The sequence below is a fragment of the Erpetoichthys calabaricus genome, chromosome 17 (genome assembly GCF_900747795.2).
Source record: "Erpetoichthys calabaricus chromosome 17, fErpCal1.3, whole genome shotgun sequence".
NCBI classification, from domain to species: domain Eukaryota; kingdom Metazoa; phylum Chordata; class Cladistia; order Polypteriformes; family Polypteridae; genus Erpetoichthys; species Erpetoichthys calabaricus.
In genome coordinates, this window is record NC_041410.2 from 72,467,698 (window position 1) to 72,486,509 (window position 18,812).

An 18,812-nucleotide genomic window follows, 5' to 3' on the forward strand; every position below is an offset into this window, starting at 1 on the left:
GCTACAGAGAAACATTCCTACCTGTCTGTTCCGTTCATCCATAATCCTTGTGATCTGAATCTTTTTCCTCCCCATTTTGACGTTCCTTGTCTCTCTCACACTCCAGTATAGTAGGAAAAAGTCCCAAACTTCTCTTCCTTGGCTCCCCTAGCACATTGTATTAATCTTTCACTGTTCCCCCACTTCAGAATCCTGAAAACCTGAAAAAAGAATAACAATTCTTTCAATTTCTCCATTGCCCAGTAACAGTTGATTTGAGGCTCCTAAAAATCTAAGTTCTGGAAAATAAAACAAAAAGTATTTAGGGCTAATCATTTTAGACATTTAAGGATGTCAAAACCACTCTTGACCTAAAGATTTTTAGACAGAAATAGTAAGGAATGAAGTGAGCCTTTCACATTCTACATTTTACAATTATTGACAACTTTGAGAACTACAGTTCAGGATACTTGCAACTTTCAGTATGGAATCACTGGGCATTCTAAAAGTCTTTCAGTATATATAACAACCAATGCTGAAGATCTAGGCCTTTAAGAGCATTTATAAGTGCTATAGTGTTTATTAATGAAAGTTATACAGTACCACTTACGGTTGAGTCTGACGGAAAAGATTGTGTGTGTTCTTGTAGAATGTTCTAGGATACTGGGCTTATTCTCACAGTTTAAAGATATGCTGTTAACTTGATTGGTACATCCTAATACAAAAAGGTTGGTGATTGTGCTGTGCAATGGACCTGTCTCATATTAAGACAAACATGCTGCTCTTGCCCAACACCGCTCTGTGTTAAAAGCACAACTCATAGTTTCCTCCTCCTTGTTATAGTGAATAAAAATTTAAGAAGCTAAGCTTATATTATCTTTAAATGTACAAAGTTAAGAGCTTCTACAAAAAGTAACAAAAGTTGAAATTTGGTGGCATCAAAGAAGGAAGTGTGAAGTTTATTGTGCAGGTTAATCACCAGCCAGACAACAGACATACTTGTACTATATATGTTCGGCATTGGAAGCTATGATACATAAAGACAGCTCCAACACATTTATCATCATTATCATCTTTTTATGTGGCTTCCACTGTATGGGATGAGAAACAGTTTAAAAAATATCATGGAGTACAGTCCATCTTTGCAACAGTTAATAAAAAGGGTTAAATTGATCATCATGGAAAAAAACAAAGCAAAAACTAAGACATATACCACGATCCAAAGCCATTTCATGCAAAAAAAATGCATCCTGTACTGCATAAAGTACAATTCCGGATGCCAGCAACCCCACTTATTTTCTTCCAAAGGAAAATTCATGAAATATAATTAAAAAGACTTTTCTAAGCTCTTTAATTAATCTTCCGCAAAGCAAAAGCATTATAAACTCTCTGACATCACACAAAAGGAATAAGCTACAAAAACACATTACATACTGGAATAAAATTGGAATATAGCAATTAAATAAGCAAATTCAATAATCAAGCAATGGCCAAGGAAATACCCAAATGATGACTGAGTTGTCATGAAAAAACAATAAATTGGTATGAATGACAAACAGTGATTAACGTGTTTCCTTTAAGTAAATGTCTAGCATTCAAGAGCTATACTGGTTAAGTATTGGAAATTAAGCTCCACTTTCCTTATCACAAAGGATGTAAAAGTAGACACATCTTTATATTCAATGTCCAACAGCGTAAAATATTTAGTCACCATTAAAATAAACAATAATAATAGATTTTTCAGTCTTGAAGAGGCCCTGCTGACAGCCTCGTGATTATAAAGCTGGACTTAAAACCACAAGGTCATGGGTGCAATCTGTTGTTTGAATGCGTGGCAATGAACAAGCTAATTAATCTGTGGGAGAACAGCTGTAGAAATATGAAACAAGTACACTCTGTGAATAAATATATTTTGAATTCTACTCACTGTGTAAGTTGCTGTACATATAAAGTTTTTAATTTTTTCTTCTGATAGTTACAAAGCCATGACGCACTATTTTGTGTAAAATCACTGTTTTGTCCAGCCATACCCTGCAACTTTCCATTAATGACAGTTTGAAATGTGTCAATCTCGAAAAGGATAATCAGTTATTTTATAATGAAATAAATATTGATATTTAATGTTTTAAGTGTAATATGATATTGTCAATATTAAAATATATATATATATTCATTTTTACATACGTCTTAAACCTGTCCTAATTCTTTTGGTACCTCACCTGTGGGGTAATGGCCAGTGTAAGAGCCAGTCTTAGAAAAGTAATGTTTGATATTAAATTCATATAGTGTTTGCTTAATTTCTACAGAATATTAGTTTCTTATTGCCACCTAAAATATGGTACAGCCTTTTACCCCTTGTAAGTTAACATGAGATAGAAATGTCTTTGCTATATCCACAGAAAAGAGTGTTAATGAAGTCAGTGAGGAAATAGTGCTGCTCCTTGCATGGACTATTAGATATGTTTTCAAACAGAAGATGGCAAACAGTTTTCTGACCGTGTTTAACTTGCATAACGTGCCTCAAGTACGACTGTATAACCAAACTTAGAGAAATTAAACAAGGAATAAGCCAGATTTTTCTTTTCTTTAATACCATTTGTTTCTACATTATTTTTATGTGAACTGTTTTGCCTTGAAATTTTACTAAAACTTTTAAAATGAAGATATTTTGTCTGTGGAATTATTTGGAACACACGCCACAGTGTAGCTAGAATCATCCTATGAAGTGAACTAAAGGCTGTAGAATTTTTAATAATTTTGGATAAACACAGCTACACCCAGATTGCTTGAATTTCTACCAGGAAATCAGAGTTTAATGACCACCCAATACATTTAATATTTTAATTAATCTACCATTTCCCCTCTCTATTTTTATTATGGTCCCAAGTCTCCCCAGGTGGAAATATTATTGTCTCCAGAGATATTTGTTATAATTTGGGGTAAAAATGTGATTTCTCACCAACATTCAAGTTGCTCAGGACTTTTTCTTCATCGTATTTGAATCTGCACAAGTTGATTTTTGACATAAAAACTCTAAACCTTCCTTTTCAGTGGGGGGAGTACAGTATTGGCAAGAATGGTTGAAGCCCCACCACTTACTCAAATCTCCCAACGAACTATGATCGCCAACCATTTTTAATGCAAACACAATAATATTTTCTCTTCAAATTTACAAAAACGTTTTTACAAAATTCTTGGGCAAACCCTGGGCAGACTGCTATAGACTGCTACTTTGAAAATAGCAAGTGGTCTGAGATACTACAATGTGATCTATCGACAAAGAAACAGCACAATACAGATGGCAATGGTCATGAGATTGTTGGTATGGCTGGCTTCAAACAGGAAATCCTGGTTCAACTCCTGTCTATTAAATGTAACATTTTTGTGATTCACACATTTCCCTCACTATGTTTATTTTGCTACTACACTGCTCCAAGTGGTGGCATTTCTATCAGGGGCTACTTGCTGCAGTTTGGGATTCTTTGCACCACAAGGAAAAATAACAAAAAAATGTATACAAAGAATCCATCTATTATACACAATAGTTATGCACTAAATGCATTAAGTTTGGGGGTAATAAAATTTGTAATTACGTTTTACATTTCCACCTTCAGTTAGCTCAGTGGCATATAAAGTTAACTCAACCTGTAGTTTATTATATCTTTTGCAAACTGACAAAGAGCTGAGATGATGATCCTTCTGTAAATCCCACATGGAAAGTTAGTTAATAAAACAAGGTTTTCCGATTTCATTGAGCCAAGAATGCAGCAAAGCATGCACCAGACAAAACAACTGTAACAGTACAGCAAAACCTGACACTTTAAAATAGGTCACAGGTACTTGTAGCATGCTGTTGGTCAGATAAGAAATTCATATAACTCTAAATCATTCAGAAACTGACAGCAGGCTATATAACTCAGTAATTCATAAATTTTAGGTTAGAAAAAATAAAACAAAGCACCCACAAGCCAGTACTCATGTTTTTGCAAAGGCCACTTGTGTTTCCAACAAGGTAAAAATGTCTGTCACTGATAACAAAAATTCTCTAGCTGAGCATCTAAATTGTACTGTCAAGAGCTGCCAATGGTTAATGTTCTTCTAAAATACCCTCTGATATTCACTGCTCCTGAAATGGCTCAGCGCCAATGTGATCAACCATGGAATTACACAAAGAGGAATACAGCTTTGACCTCAAATACAGGCAGTAAGCTTACTCTTAATCCGCACAGGTCACTAGGGTGCAGACAAATACTCAGCTTGAGCACACTCTAATACTATTTGGATTACAGCAGCACGTGCAAATGAAAAAGAAGGAAGAGACTGAGACTGTGTTATCAAGCTATGTCCGAAGAATTCCTTGCACTTTGTTGCCAGAAAAAAAGCCTATTTCCAGCTTTCTTATAGTGACTTCACAAAACATGTAATGACAGAAATAAAGTAGGTTCACCTTTATTATTGGAGAAAGTGGTGGGTTTATCACCGATAAAAGTATAATAGAAATTGTGCACAGATTTATGACTACCTAGCCTACAATCATGAGACATCTATGAATGCTATTAAGCTTCTCTTGTATATTTAACAGTCCTTCTGTGATTTTTTCTTTTGTTTCTATTTCTGTTACGTTTCTAAGTAATTTTTTATAACAGGAGAAATGAGAGGCAGATATATACCAGCATTTACAGCAAATCACTCTTTCATTTTACTCAATGGCACTAGGACAGCACTATACAATTGCTGCTTCTGGATCACAATACAGATTGATTGGTACAGCAAAATCAACTAAAATCTTCAGCAGTCTTGTATGATTTACATCAGTCTAAAAACAGTCACCTAAACTGGTGGCTTCAAAGAAGTGCACATGATAAATCTCCCCAATGGCTAGATGACTCTGACATAAATGATGGCATAAATGCAAGAGCAAACAAGTTAATGTATTAGTCTGAATTCATACAAAGACCATGACATGTTCACAAAACTAAAAACACCTTCCTCTTCAGTCTGCCAAGCATTAGACCTTTACATAAAACCACCAAATCCCTTTAACAGGACTGAATGCATAACTTTCAAAAGCTATGTTAACAGTACACTTGTCAAAAATACATAATATTTTCTTTATTGATCTTGAAGGATATAAAATTTAGGTCAAACAGTTATAAAACTTCTCTCATATGACCTCCATCTCCACTGCATTTTTTCTGGTCCTTAAAGAAAGGCCCTTCCATTTATATGGTACTGTACTTGCTGACTGCATCTGAAATAACTTACTGTATAAAATGTGCTAATACAAGATTTATTCACTAATAATTATATTCTAAAATATGGCTGCAACATGTATGCGCAAACGCATGACCACTAATAATAAAATAGTTCATATACAGTAACTCTTATTAAATAATATCACTTATATTTCATAAAAATTCCATTTTTATTAATGTTCCTTAGATTTCTGCTATTCCATATTTATTCACGTTTTTTTTTTTTTTTCCAAAAAGACAATATATTGATTCATCTTATTTTCAAAATCATCCACATCTGTCTGTGGATCCGTCTGTGGATTATCCTACCTAATGTGCACATTGTACCTCATGTCACTACATTATGTCTCCCCTAACAGTAACCAAGAAAGCAAAAGGAATAAATGCAGGCCCACTTAGCAAGAATAGAGAGAGGCATATCATCACAGAAAATCAATATAGGAGCTTGTAGTGTCAACCACCTACATGGCAACTATACGACAGTCACATTTTTGTTATGATCAGCCAGTAGCACTGCCTTTTCAACAAATTTCCTGTCATGTACACGTGTGATTTTTAATTCAGCGGATAAGAAGAAACAGTCTCTCAGAGTATAATGTATATGCCAGCCATACCACATGCACTTTAAAAGAGGTCATCCACCTGAGGTTAAGCATGTTGAGGCCCGGCCAGTACTTGGATTAGAGTCCATCTAGGAAAAGCTTACTGTAGGTTGCTGCTGGAAGAGGTGATAGTGTGGTCAGCAGGGGATGCTTACTCTGTGATCTGAATGCGTCTCCCAAAGCCCCATTGCAGTAATAGGGACACTGTGTTGTAGAAATGGCACCGTCCTTTTAATATAAAAGATCCCTTGGGCATCTTTTATAAATAGCAGGGTATATCCCAATGTCCAAGCTAAATTGTCCTCCATGGCCTAGTCATTCTACCCCGTCCCCCCATAATCATCCCCGGTCTCTAATTGTCTCTCTCTCTCTAACTATTTCACCATCTAATAGCCCATGTGTGGTGAGAACACTGGAACAAAAACAAACAAACAATAGAGGCTTTAAAATGAAACATTTAGTTTAAAGGAAGCATTCATTTTAATCTAAAACAAATCCTACATATTTAAATAAAGTGTATTCAATGACTTTTAGTTAAAGTGTAAGTTTGGTATTTTTTTCAAGTTAAGGTTATTTCTTCATAAACATGGTACATATGCATTTGCTTATACACATATAAATAAAACTACCACCGTATACATCCTTGATCGTATATGGGGGGTTGGGGGGGGGGGGGGTTGGGGGGGGGAGTACTACAACTCACATTAGCCAGTGTGCTGCTCCAGACTATTAACATCAGTGCTCACAAAGTTTAACAAGGGCATTAGTGTCATGTCACCAAAGGTAGCAATATCTGCTTTTTTGCCTTCGCTACTTTGAGATAACACTTTCTTTACCCATTCCTTGAAACCCTCACATTCTCCTCCTAGACTTTTTTTCTCTTTCCCTATTTCTCTTGCAGCGAAGTGTTTAAATGACTGCAACCATTGCAGCTAAGTTACTTTAAGCCTCTATCTGGAAATCTCCTGTCCTTGTCCCTCCTGCAATCTGGAAGTCTCCATTTTACAAACTTTCTGCATCCCAGATCAACAATTTTTCCAACTCTATTAACCAGAACTAAGTTCATATTATAGGTATAGGCATGTCTTGCATAAGAATCAGGCCTGAGCATTACCTGGGTAAAGGTGTAAACTAGTCTTCCCCTAACCTTATAATGGTGTCTTGTAAGAAACACCTCAACAGCAGTGATGACGAAGTGGATCCGTCTTCGGGCAGTGAAATTGAAACAGTCAATGAAACTGAAAGTGATTCTGGTGAATTTGGAAGTGACCCTTGCGTAACATCATATTTTTATACTTTCTATACTTCTGACTTTGCACTTTTAAGTGTTTTACACATTTTACATTAGAAAGTTGACATTTAATAAAAAATGTAATTTTTCAAGCCAAAAAATGCAACTCTTTTTACAAGTTTGTTTCAGAAAAAATGTAACGCTAAAGAGTTGTCTCCAGTGGTGTGGGGCATGAGGATTTTGGTAGTTGGGGTGTTTGTTTTTGTTCTTACATAGCCCATAAAGTATCACAAAGTATTGTAAACCACTTCAGTGGAAAGTTAGTGTGTCATATTTGATAATAAATGCAATTTAAAAAAAAAAAAATTAGTTTATTGGTGCCTAGCCTTGCATTTTTGAAAAAGCCAATACTGTTGTCCACCTGCATATCTTCATTATGTTCCTAATGCCAATGAAATGTTTTTCTATAGCTAATGGTGATGCTGTTCTTCAGAATGAGATAGGCAGAGAACAGAATGGCGAGTGAGTAAAAATAATTAGTATTGTGTTTTTTTGTTGGTAGACATTTATTCAAATCACTGTATACTGTGGTAGAACTAAGTTTAAGCTTTGATGCTAATGTTGAGTAGAGGTTTTTAGCAGTTTTTAGCTTTGAATGAATAAACTTTAAATTACCTTTCTAACATTACCGAAAATTGCTTTAATACGGAGTTGTGCTGCAGTTCCTTTCACACCAACACCACCAAGGGCTGTATGTAGCATTTTCAACAGTTAAGCAGCTCAAGTGAGCTAACAATATAAGCCCAGAGTTATACAAAAAAAATACAAAGACTGTATGCAAAAAAAGTAATTAGTTACATAGTTAATCTGATACCAATGGCAATATAATTGGGCCCACTAACTAGTGCATATACAGGTAACACAGCTAGCATAAAAATAACAGTGGTAATAGAATGCAGTTACATAAGTTAGCAGACTGAGATAAATACATGCTTTTTAACAGCACTTTATATTATCATGCAGTTAAAAATGTAATCCAAATAGGCTTGTGAAGTTTTAATGTCTTTCATTGACGGCAGATTCAAGTTCAAGTGTAAGACCAGCATCAGTTGATGTGCTGTTGCTAGTTGTGGAGGGCCTCTGACTAACAGTTGTTTAAATTTCTTAAATGTAATATTTTTAAAAGAAGTACAAATGTGGATATCAGTTGATGTGTATTCATTAGCTGTTGGTTGTACAGATTAGATTTCTTAAAGAAATACTTTACCCAAATCAATAATTTTTTAGTATGCTATTACTCCATTCGATTTGTAGTGAAGGCTGAGAAAAAATATATAATGTCTTGTTTTCACAGAGAAAACAACTAACAAACTTCCTAACAGAATATGCAACTATGAAGACCAATGCTGAATCACACCAAACAATATAAAAAACTATCATGTTACTATCTATTGTTATTTAATCTATTCTTAAATCCATACTAGTGCTGCTGGCAAGTAATGATAAAAACATGTACACCCCTGTAGATTCCTTATGTAAGATTATAACTCATCATACACAGGTTAAAAAATAAAAAAATCCATCTCTAAAATTATATAAAATTTATGAGGAACAGAATTCTAACAAAAGGGTGGCACGGTGGCACAGTTGTAGCGCTGCTGCCTCGCAGTAAGGAGACCTGGGTTCGCTTCCCGGGTTTTGCATATTCTCCCCATGTCTGCATGGGTTTCCTCCCACAGTCCAAAGACATGCAGGCTAGGTGCATTAGCGATCCTAAATTGTCCCTAGTGTATGGGTGTGTGTGTGTGTGTGTGTGTGTCCTGTGGTGGGCTGGCACCCAGCCCAGGATTTGTTCCTGCCTTGCACCCTGTGTTAGCTGGGATTGGCTCCAGCAGACCCCCGTGACCTTGTGTTAGGATATAGCGGGTTGGACAATGACTGACTGACTGACTGAGAATTCTAACAAGATACCATTAAGCACTAGTCTCACTTGCTCATAGAATTTAGAATTTCCCACAAATCAGATCATTTTGAAGAAAAACATTTGCTAATCTCCAAGATGGCAGTGGATTTACAATTATGCACAATCTTTGAAGTGTTATTTGGAGTAACATCAGATAGGATAAGATTATGCAACAAGAAGTCTTTTGTATCGACATATTTTACTCAAATGTAAGAATCTCAATCCAAAATTGGAAAGTGATGTCTTACATTATATCAAACTTGAAAATTTTCATTTACTTTCAAGGAATGTTCCAAATCTCCTGCAGAGTTTTCTACCAAATAAATAAACAAATTTTTGCAAAACGAGTCAAAACTAAATGCTAAAAAACCTTTTGTGTTCACTGCCTTTTTTAATAAAATTTGAACTATATTATATTATATATATAACATTCTAAAACACATTACTGAAATCAAAAACACAAATACATGGCTAGCATTCAAGAGGAGCAAGAATATAACTGCACAAGACAACCGTTCACTCATTCAAGCAGTTTGGGTACTCTGATCATGCATATACGGATGCCTGGGACACGTTGAGAGCCAAAGTAATGCAGCACTGCCTCATGCACCAGAAATAAATTTCCCCTGAACACATGTGCCATGGTCAGTTTATATTGCAACACACTGTACAGATTAAACTTGTAGATGGTACGTAAAACATCAGCAAGAGTAAGACCATAATTACAAAGCCTCTAAACCACCGGTGTTCTGCTGCACTCACAGTCACCCTTTTCTTTTTCTTTTTTTACACAGATAAGAAAAAATGTAGGGTGTGTGTATCTGTCTTGGCTAAACATTTCCTATATATTAGCTGTATGTATAAAACTATCTAAAACTTTCTTTCACATATCTAAAGAATTTATTCTTTAAGGGTACATTTAACTGAAGAATTTTAACTACATAAATGAGTGTTGGTACCCAATAGAAATACACAATCTATCATTCAATGCTAAAACTCATAGCCAGTGTTAAGCAGTTTGCTTTTAAAACTTACAATACCATGCTAGACTCTACAAGCTCTTACTTTCAGACTTTAGAGGCTACCAATTAACTAAGGCTTGGCAGCTGAAGTCAGAAGCGTACTTACTGCCTGATGTTTCTTAGAAAGTCTTCCACTTGCAAAGGCCAAGTGAGCAGAGGTTTGTAAGTGATATTTCAGTCCAGTTCATAACATAGGAAAACCTTCAATTTTAAAATAGTCCCATTCTCAGCAGCATCTCACAGACAGAGAAGAGAATGAGTTAAGGGCAAAAGAAAAGAGCAAAGAAGCAAAATGTGTGTCTGAGCTCAGCCTTGTGCCACTAAAGCCACAGGATAACTCACAGGATCCTGCGTTTATCCATGACAGCATTGCTTCCTGTCAGCAGCAGCTCAGGGCAGTGCATCCTAGCCCGGCTGCAGGCAGCTCTCACTCCCCACTTCCTGCTTTTGCACTTCCTGTTTTTCAGAGCCCACGTAATGACCACTCAGTTACAACTCCAGCCCAAGGGAAGCATGATGGCTCAACTCAGTGCTCACCCCCCACTTTGTTATTTTCCTGGCAGCTGAATAGTGAAAAACAAGGCAAAAGGACAGATTTTTCTTTTTCGGCTTCTTTAGATTCATCATTTTAGCCACCACAGACTAATACAACTGATAGTCAGTGCTTTGTGAAAATGCTTCTCGTGAATGCTGGTGACCATCAACATCACAATATTAGAAAGTATTTAGAGGGAAATTACACATGAAAGGCTATACAAAGCATTTCCTAAGAGTAAACTGAAAATGTTGTCTTCATTTAAACTGGCCAACAGTAGCATCACTACAAATATATAATTAGATAATAACTTTTTCAGAAATAACAAAACAATGTTTTAAGAGGACATTGTGCAAAATTAATACTAAAACTTTTCAAGTAATTTCAAAGAAAGACAAGTCTGTGTATAATTTTTTAGCTCTTCTTTTGCTTGACTATGAATGGACTGTGTGAAGGTTTATACCCTACTGGAATTATGAGACATCTTGTCAGCTATACTTGACTGTATGAGCATGACAGCTTAAGTAGAGACCTGCATTCCTATGATACCCTTAATTTTTTAAACAAGAGACAAAGTTTTAGTGCTGTGAGCAGAAACGAATGAGGGCAAAATGAGACACAGGATTGCAGTAATTCAAGTCTTTAGAAATATTTCTGATTTTTCCCCCAGTTACAATACAAATCCAAGTCACTGTTCTTAAGTACTCACCTCAGAATACTGCACCCTCCACCCATCCTTCTGCTGATACCAGCATAGGAGAGAGTTTCCCCCCACCCACAATTACAGCAGCCCAGGTAAGCAGAGAGCTGAGGAGACTTCATGCCAGCAAAGCAGCGGGTCCAGATGGAGTATCACCACGACTGCTGAAGGCCTGTGCGTTGGAGCAGGGGAGTCCTCTACAGCGCATCTTCAACCTGAGCCTGGAACAGGGGAGAGTCCAGAGGCTTTGAAAAACATCTTGAATCACCCCAGTCCCAAAGGTATCACATCCTATTGAAACGAATGACTTCCAGCCTGTCACTCTGACGTCACATGTGAAGACGACCATGGAGCGGCCGCTGCTTCACCACCTGAGGCCATAGGTCCGCCACGCACTCGACCCTCTGCAGTTCGCATACCAAGAGAAGGTGGGAGCGGAGAATAACAATAATTCATTACCATCATCTATATTCTACACCGATCCCTCTCCCACTTGGACAGAGGCAGTGGTGCTGTAAGAATTATGTTTCTAGACTTCTCTAGTGCCTTCAACACCATCCAACCTCTGCTCCTTAGGGACAAGCTGACAGAGATGGGATTAGATTCATACCTGGTGGCATGGATCGTGGACTATCTTAAAGACAGACCTTAGTATGTGCGTCTCCGGAACTGCAGGTCTGACATTGTGGTCAGCAACACAGGAGCGCCACAGGGGACTGTACTTTCTCCGGTCCTGTTCAGCCTATATACATCGGACTTCCAATACAACTCGGAGTCCTGCCACGTGCAAAAGTTCACTGACGGCACTGCTATCGTGGGCTGCATCAGGAGTGGGCAGGAGGAGGAGTATAGGAACCTAATCAAGGACTTTGTTAAATGGTGCGACTCAAACCACCTACAACTGAACACCAGCAAAACCAAGGAGCTGGTGGTGGATTTTAGGAGGACCAGGCCCCTCATGGACCCCGTGATCATCAGAGGTGACTGTGTGCAGAAGGTGCAGACCTATAAATACCCGGGAGTGCAGCTGGATGATAAATAGGACTTGACTGCCAATACTGAAAGGACAGAGCCGACTATACTTCCTTACAAAGCTGGCGTCCTTCAACATATGCAATAAGATGCTGCAGATGTTCTATCAGATGGTTGTGGCGAGTACCCTCTTCTACGCGGGTGGTGTGCTGGGGAGGCAGCATAAAGAAGAGGGACGCCTCACACCTGGACAAACTGGTGAGGAAGGCAGGCTCTATTGTAGGCACGGAGCTGGATAGTTTGACATCCGTGGCAGAGCGACGGGCGCTGAGCAGGCTCATGTCAATCATGGAAAATCCACTGCATCCACTAAACAGTATCATCTCCAGACAGAGGAGCAGATTCAGCAAAAGACTTCTGTCACTGTCCTGCTCCACTGACAGACTGAGGAGATCATTCCTCCCCCAGACTATGCGACTCTTCAAGTCCACCCGCGTGGGGTAAACGTTAACATTATACAAAGATATTGTTTGTCTGTTATACCTGCATTGTTATCACTCTTTAATTTAATATTGTTCTTTATCAGTATGCTGCTGCTGGAGTATGTGAATTTCCCCTTGGGATTAATAAAGTATCTATCTATCTATCTTAAGCTCCAGTTCATGGTTTTAAAAGATTTTTTTCCAATATATTTCTACCTGTCTGGCTGATACTGTATCACGTTAGGAAAAAAAAAACACTTTAAAGGACAACAGATAACATATACTGCTCAAATAATCAGAGTATTGCATCAAGTCAATGAAACTTCAGGGATATTGATCTGGTCAGTTAAGCATGCTTTGGTGTTAATGAAATTAACAACAGGTGCACTAGAGGGGAAACAATGAGATGGCCCCCAAAACAGGAATGGTTTAACATGTGTTTGCCACTGACATTTTTCCCTCCTCAACTTTTATGACCGTTTTTTCACTAGTTTAATAATAATAATTCTTTACATTTATATAGCGCTTTTCTCACTACTCAAAGCACTCTGCTTTGCTAGTTTTGCATTTGGCTATGGTCAGTGTCACTACTGGTAGCATGAGGCGATACCTGGACCCTACAGAGGTTGCACAGGTAGTTCAACATCTCCAGGATGGCACATCAGTACGTGCCATTGCCAGAAGGTGTCTTGAAGCACACTCTCAAGGGCAGGGAGGAGATGCCAGGAGACAGGTAGTTACTCTAGGAGAGCTGTATAGGGCTGTAGAAGGTCCTTAACCCATCAGCAGTACTGGTATCTGCTCCTTTGGGCAAGGAGGAACAGGATGAGCACTGCCAGAGCCCTACAAAATTACCTCCAGCAGGCCACTGGTGTGAATGTCTCTGATTAAACAATTAGAAACAGATTTCATGAGGGTGGCCCGGGAGCCCGACGTCCTCTAGTGGGCCCTGTGCTCACTGCCCGGCACCATGGAGCTCGATTGGCATTTGCCATAGAATACCAGAATTGGCAGGTCCACCACTGGCGCCCTGTGCTTTTCACAGATGAAAGAAGGTTCACCCTGAGCACATGTGACAGACATGAAAGGGTCTGGAAAGCCATGGAGAATGTTATGCTGCCTATAACATCGTTCAGCATGACCGGTTTGGTGGTGAGTCAGTGATGGTCTGGGGAGGCATATCCATGGAGGGACACACAGACCTCTACAGGCTAGCCAACAGCAACTTGACTGCCATTAGGTACTTGATGCCTTAGGATTAAAAGTCAAGACGGAAGTAAAGAATTTAGGGGTAACGATTGACTGTGACCTGAATTTTAAATCGCATATTAATCAGATCACTAGGACAGCATTTTTTCACTTAAGAAATATAGCAAAAGTTAAGACCTCTTATATCATTGAAAGATGCTGAGAAATTAGTTCACGCTTTTGTTTTCAGTCAACTAGATTACTGTAACGCACTCCTCTCAGGACTACCCAAAAAAGACATAAATCGATTGCAATTAGTGCAGAATGCAGCTGCTAGAATCCTAACTAGGAAAAGAAAATCTGAGCACATTTCTCCAGTTTTGATATCACTACACTGGTTACCTGTGTCATTCAGGATTGACTTTAAAATTCTGCTTATGGTTTATAAAGCCTTAAATAATCTTGCCCCATCTTATATATCGGAATGTCTGACATCTTACTGTATATTCCAAATCGTAACCTTAGATCTTCAAATGAGTGTCTGCTTACAATTCCAAGAGCTAAACTTAAAAGAAGTGATGAGGCGGCCTTCTGCTGTTATGCACCTAAAATCTGGAATAGCCTGCCAATAGGAATTCGCCAGGCTGATACGGTGGAGCACTTTAAAAAAACTGCTAAAAACACATTACTTTAACATGGCTTTCTCATAACTTCATTTTAATTTAATCCTGATGCTCTGCATATTCAATTAATTGTCATTACAATTCATGGTGGCTCCAAAATCCATACTAACCCCTACTCTCTCTTCTGTTCTTTTTCCAGTTTTCTGTGGTGGCGATCTGCGCCACCACCACCTAATCAAAGCACCATGATGTTCCTACATTGATGAATTAAAGCCAGAAGTCCATGTGACCGTCATCATCAAGTCCTTCCATGAGAACCCTGAATACAATGAGGACTGATCATTTATGTTAGGTATAATGCCTAGAGGGGGCTGGGCGGTCTCATGGCCTAGAACACCTGCAGATTTTATTTTTTCTCCAGCTGTCTGGAGTATTTTTTGTTTTTTTCTGTCCTCACTGGCCATCGGACCTTACTTTTATTCTATGTTAATCAGTGTTCTCTTATTTTAATTCTTACTTTGTCTTTTTTCTCTTTCTTCATCATGTAAAGCACTTTGAGCTACATTATTTGTATGAAAATGTGCTATATAAATAAATGTTGTTGTTGTTGTTATTCCCAATAGGGGTTTCACAATCATTGTTTGGAAAATTAAAATCACCTATGACCACTCATCATCTTTGTTGCACATACAGTAGATATTAATATATTATTTAATCTAAAAAGATATATCATTTCAGAATTTGGCAGCCTGTAGCAAACTCCAGTAACCAGATATTTTGCTTTCTTTCATACTAGCTTAACCCACAGTGATTCTGACATGGTTCCTTCTTCCATATTGAAGATGCGGCCTGAATATTTTTCACATATAGCACCACACATCCTCCTTTCCTTTCTTGTCTATGTCTCCTAAAGCATGCGTAGCCACTAATATTATATTCCTTTCCATCACTCTCATTTAGCCATGACTCTGCAATTCAATCATAGTCCCAAAGTCAATACTGTTGCCTCCTGTTCATGCATTTTATTTATAACTAGACATTAAGCCCGTTACAATAACGGGCGCTAGAACAGTAGTGCATAAACATTAGTAGGAACAGTCTCTATAGATCTATTTGCTCTTCTGAGTCTTTCTCTTTTAGCGATTTTCTGACCTCATTTACTTTTTCTTAAATCGATCTATTTGCTCGTATTTTTCTTTGTCTTTCAGCCTTTCTTTTGTTGATGCTTACTTGCTGAGCTGACCGTTCTTCCAGGAGATGTTGCTTATTTGATTGTGTCTTTTGTCCTACTTGACGTGTCCTTTTTTTTGGGTGGCATGTTGTTAGTAGATAAGTCACAGCAATACAGGCTTGTACGTCCGTAATATTTTCTCTTATAGTAATACTGGCTTGTATGTGGCTTTAATATGCATCACTGTATTGTGTGCGTTTAATTTTCTCTCGCAGCAATACTGGTTTTGTATTTCCGTAAAATGCCTGTCATTTTCTCTGACAAAAATACTGGCTTTGATGTCCGTAATATGCGTTTAATTTTCTGTCACAACAGTGGGCAATCAGCAGAGTCTCCCCAGCACCTGATGTAATGTGTGGTGTGCAGCTGATAATTGTGGCTGTGGCGTCTCTCTAGCAAGTACTGTGCAGTTCCCCAGCAAGTATTTTAATCTGTGCTGGCGTGCAGCTGATTATTGTATGTGTGGCGTCTCCCCAGCAATGAATTTTATGTGCACGAAAATAAATCTACTTTTAAAAGTCATCCTATTGTAATATCATGAAAATTCGGATATTTAGGAAAACCCCTTCAACGACTGACACTTTACCAGGCCAAGCTTCTTAATCGCAAATCTGACATGCTCAGAGTGAACACTTGCACGATAACAAACACTAATCCCACCTCTTTGGGGAAGCTGGTCTCCACGTCTCAGTACCCGATTGGATTTTTCGTGCCTTATGTTTTAGGTCTAACCTCATTTACCGAAATCCGATTGGATTGGCCACACGATATTTTATAGGTCCTGCCCTCTCTGTCTTGTGTGACGCGTCAGGCAGGCTTTGAAGTATCTGCTAGAGGCCGGTGACTCTGCCACTCATTCTGCCCTTCCCTGTACTTTCGCCTTGTCCGTAATATGCGTTTAATTTTCTGTCACAACAGTGGGCAATCAGCAGAGTCTCCCCATCAACTGATGTAATGTGTGACATGCACCTGATAATCATGCCTGTGGCGTCTCTCCAGCAAGTACTGTGCAGTTCCCCAGCAAGTATTTTAATCTGTGCTGGAGTGCAGCTGATTATTGTATGTGTGGCGTCTCCCCAGCAACGGATTTTATGTGCGCGGCCGCAACTACCCAATCAGTACTCTGCCCAGCAATGATGTCCTTCATTAAAGAGTGCCCCGCGCATGCACACTTCACCGGAAGACATACACACACGGACACATGGACGCACACAGGGGTTCTATTAAAGTGGATGCTTCTCACGTTAAGAAGTAAACATTTTAAATGAGGAAAGTTACTTTGTGTTTTTGGTTGAATTTTCTTTAGGTTAGGTTGACTGTTTCTTTTGCTCATTTTTTTCAGTTTGTTCCCACCACATAATCTAGTTTAAATGTTTGCACACTTCCCTGAAGCTTTTCGCTCCAAGAATGTTTGTCCCTTTCTCTCGTAGATGTATTCTATCTCTTCAGTAAAGGAAATGTTTATGGTGAAAAGCACTCCAGTGGCAGAAAAAAGTAAAACCTTCTGGATAACAACATGTTTTCATCCATGCATTATGGCTGATTATTAAATTCTGCTTGTGTTATTTTTGCTCTTTGCACTGATTTTTCCCAATTGTTTACTGCTCCTATATTAATTTGCTGTGTGTTACTGGAGACAGAAAAAGAGTGTTGCCAACACTGGAAAGGCTCTTAAAAATTGTGATTTCTAAACCCATTAAAACAACTAAATGAGACATACGATAATTAATTATTCTTGTGGCTGATGAAGAGGGGAAAGCCTTCTGCAGTATGTTTGGGATCTCTGCCTTGTTGTAGGATGAAGCGCTGTCCAATAAGTTTGGAGGCATTTACTGGAACTTTCATTCTGAACCTGTCATTAGTAGTTATATCATCAATGAAGATAAGTGTGCCAGTACCTGTGGCAGCCATCCATGCCCAAGCCATAAAATCCACACTACTATGTTTAACACATGAGGTGGTATGATTTGGATCTTGGGCAGTTTCTTTTCATCTCCACTCTTTGCTTGACATCCCTCTGATGCAGGTTCATCTTTGTCTCGTCTGTCCACAAGACTTTTTTCCAGAATTCTGCAGGCTGTTTTAAGTACTTTTTCACAAACTGTAATCTGGATATCCTGTTTTTGTGGGTAACTTGTAGTTTGTATCTTGCAATGTGGCATCTGTAATTCTGTTCTTGAAGTCTTCTAAGGGTAGTAGTCTCTGACACATCGGCATTTGCATCACGAAGACTGTTTCTGATCTGTCGGACAGGCATTTGGGGCTTTTTCTTTACCACAGTGATAATTCTCCCGCCAGTCAGCAAATCAGCAGTGGAGGTCTTCTTGGCCTACCCGTTACCTTTTCGATTACTGATTTCCTGAGTGCATTCTTTCTCCTTAATGATATTCCAGACAGATATTTCTAAAACCTAAGGTTTTACCAATGTCTCTAATGGTTTTATTCTTGTTTTTCAGCCCCATAATGGCTTCTTTCACTTTCACTGACATAGCTCTTATCCTCATGTTGAACAATGGCAACTATAGACTCCAAAGGGTAGAAGCAAGCCTAATTACAGTATCTTATGCCTGCACTAACAAATCAATGAAACACAACTGAGTAAAAACAAACATCTGTGACCCCAATTGTTCCAAACATTATGGTGCCCTGAAATTTGGGGGACCATGTATAAAAAGCATTATTTCTACATGGTGTGACAGAAATGTATGCAAATACCAATACTTCTGCAATGTGCACTTTAAACATGTTTGAATTGCTTCACTTGTAATTTTAAAATGAGAAGAAGAGGGGTAAATCAAGGAAAAATATGTCTTTGTCCCAAACATTACGAAGGACACTGTACATAACTGCTTTTATAGTACATACAGTGCGCTGTGAATACTTTCCGGATGCACTGTAGCTGTCCTGAGCAGAAATAAAAAAGTAGGGCTGGTAATTGATTAAAAAAAGTTAATCACATTTATGTATGGAATTAATTGTGATTAATTGCATCTAACATTAAAACATGCAATCATAAAATAAATACATAA

The 18,812-nt window shown here is 38.2% G+C and overlaps 1 protein-coding gene across 15 annotated transcripts in view; it reads right to left on the bottom strand.

Annotated features, from left to right (window-relative positions):
- The window catches only part of mef2aa (myocyte enhancer factor 2aa), a 521,886-nt gene that overhangs the window by 251,750 nt on the left and 251,324 nt on the right, over positions 1-18,812 (bottom strand). For 14 of the 15 annotated variants that reach the window (XM_051920754.1, XM_051920742.1, XM_051920752.1 and 11 more), the window contains exon 3: positions 22-200. In XM_051920754.1, coding sequence (XP_051776714.1) covers positions 22-75 — 54 coding nt within the window. In that variant the 5' untranslated portion in view covers positions 76-200. Of the gene's footprint in view, positions 1-21; positions 201-10,158; positions 10,356-18,812 lie in introns of those variants that run through there. The other variant, XM_051920745.1, reaches the window with a different exon arrangement.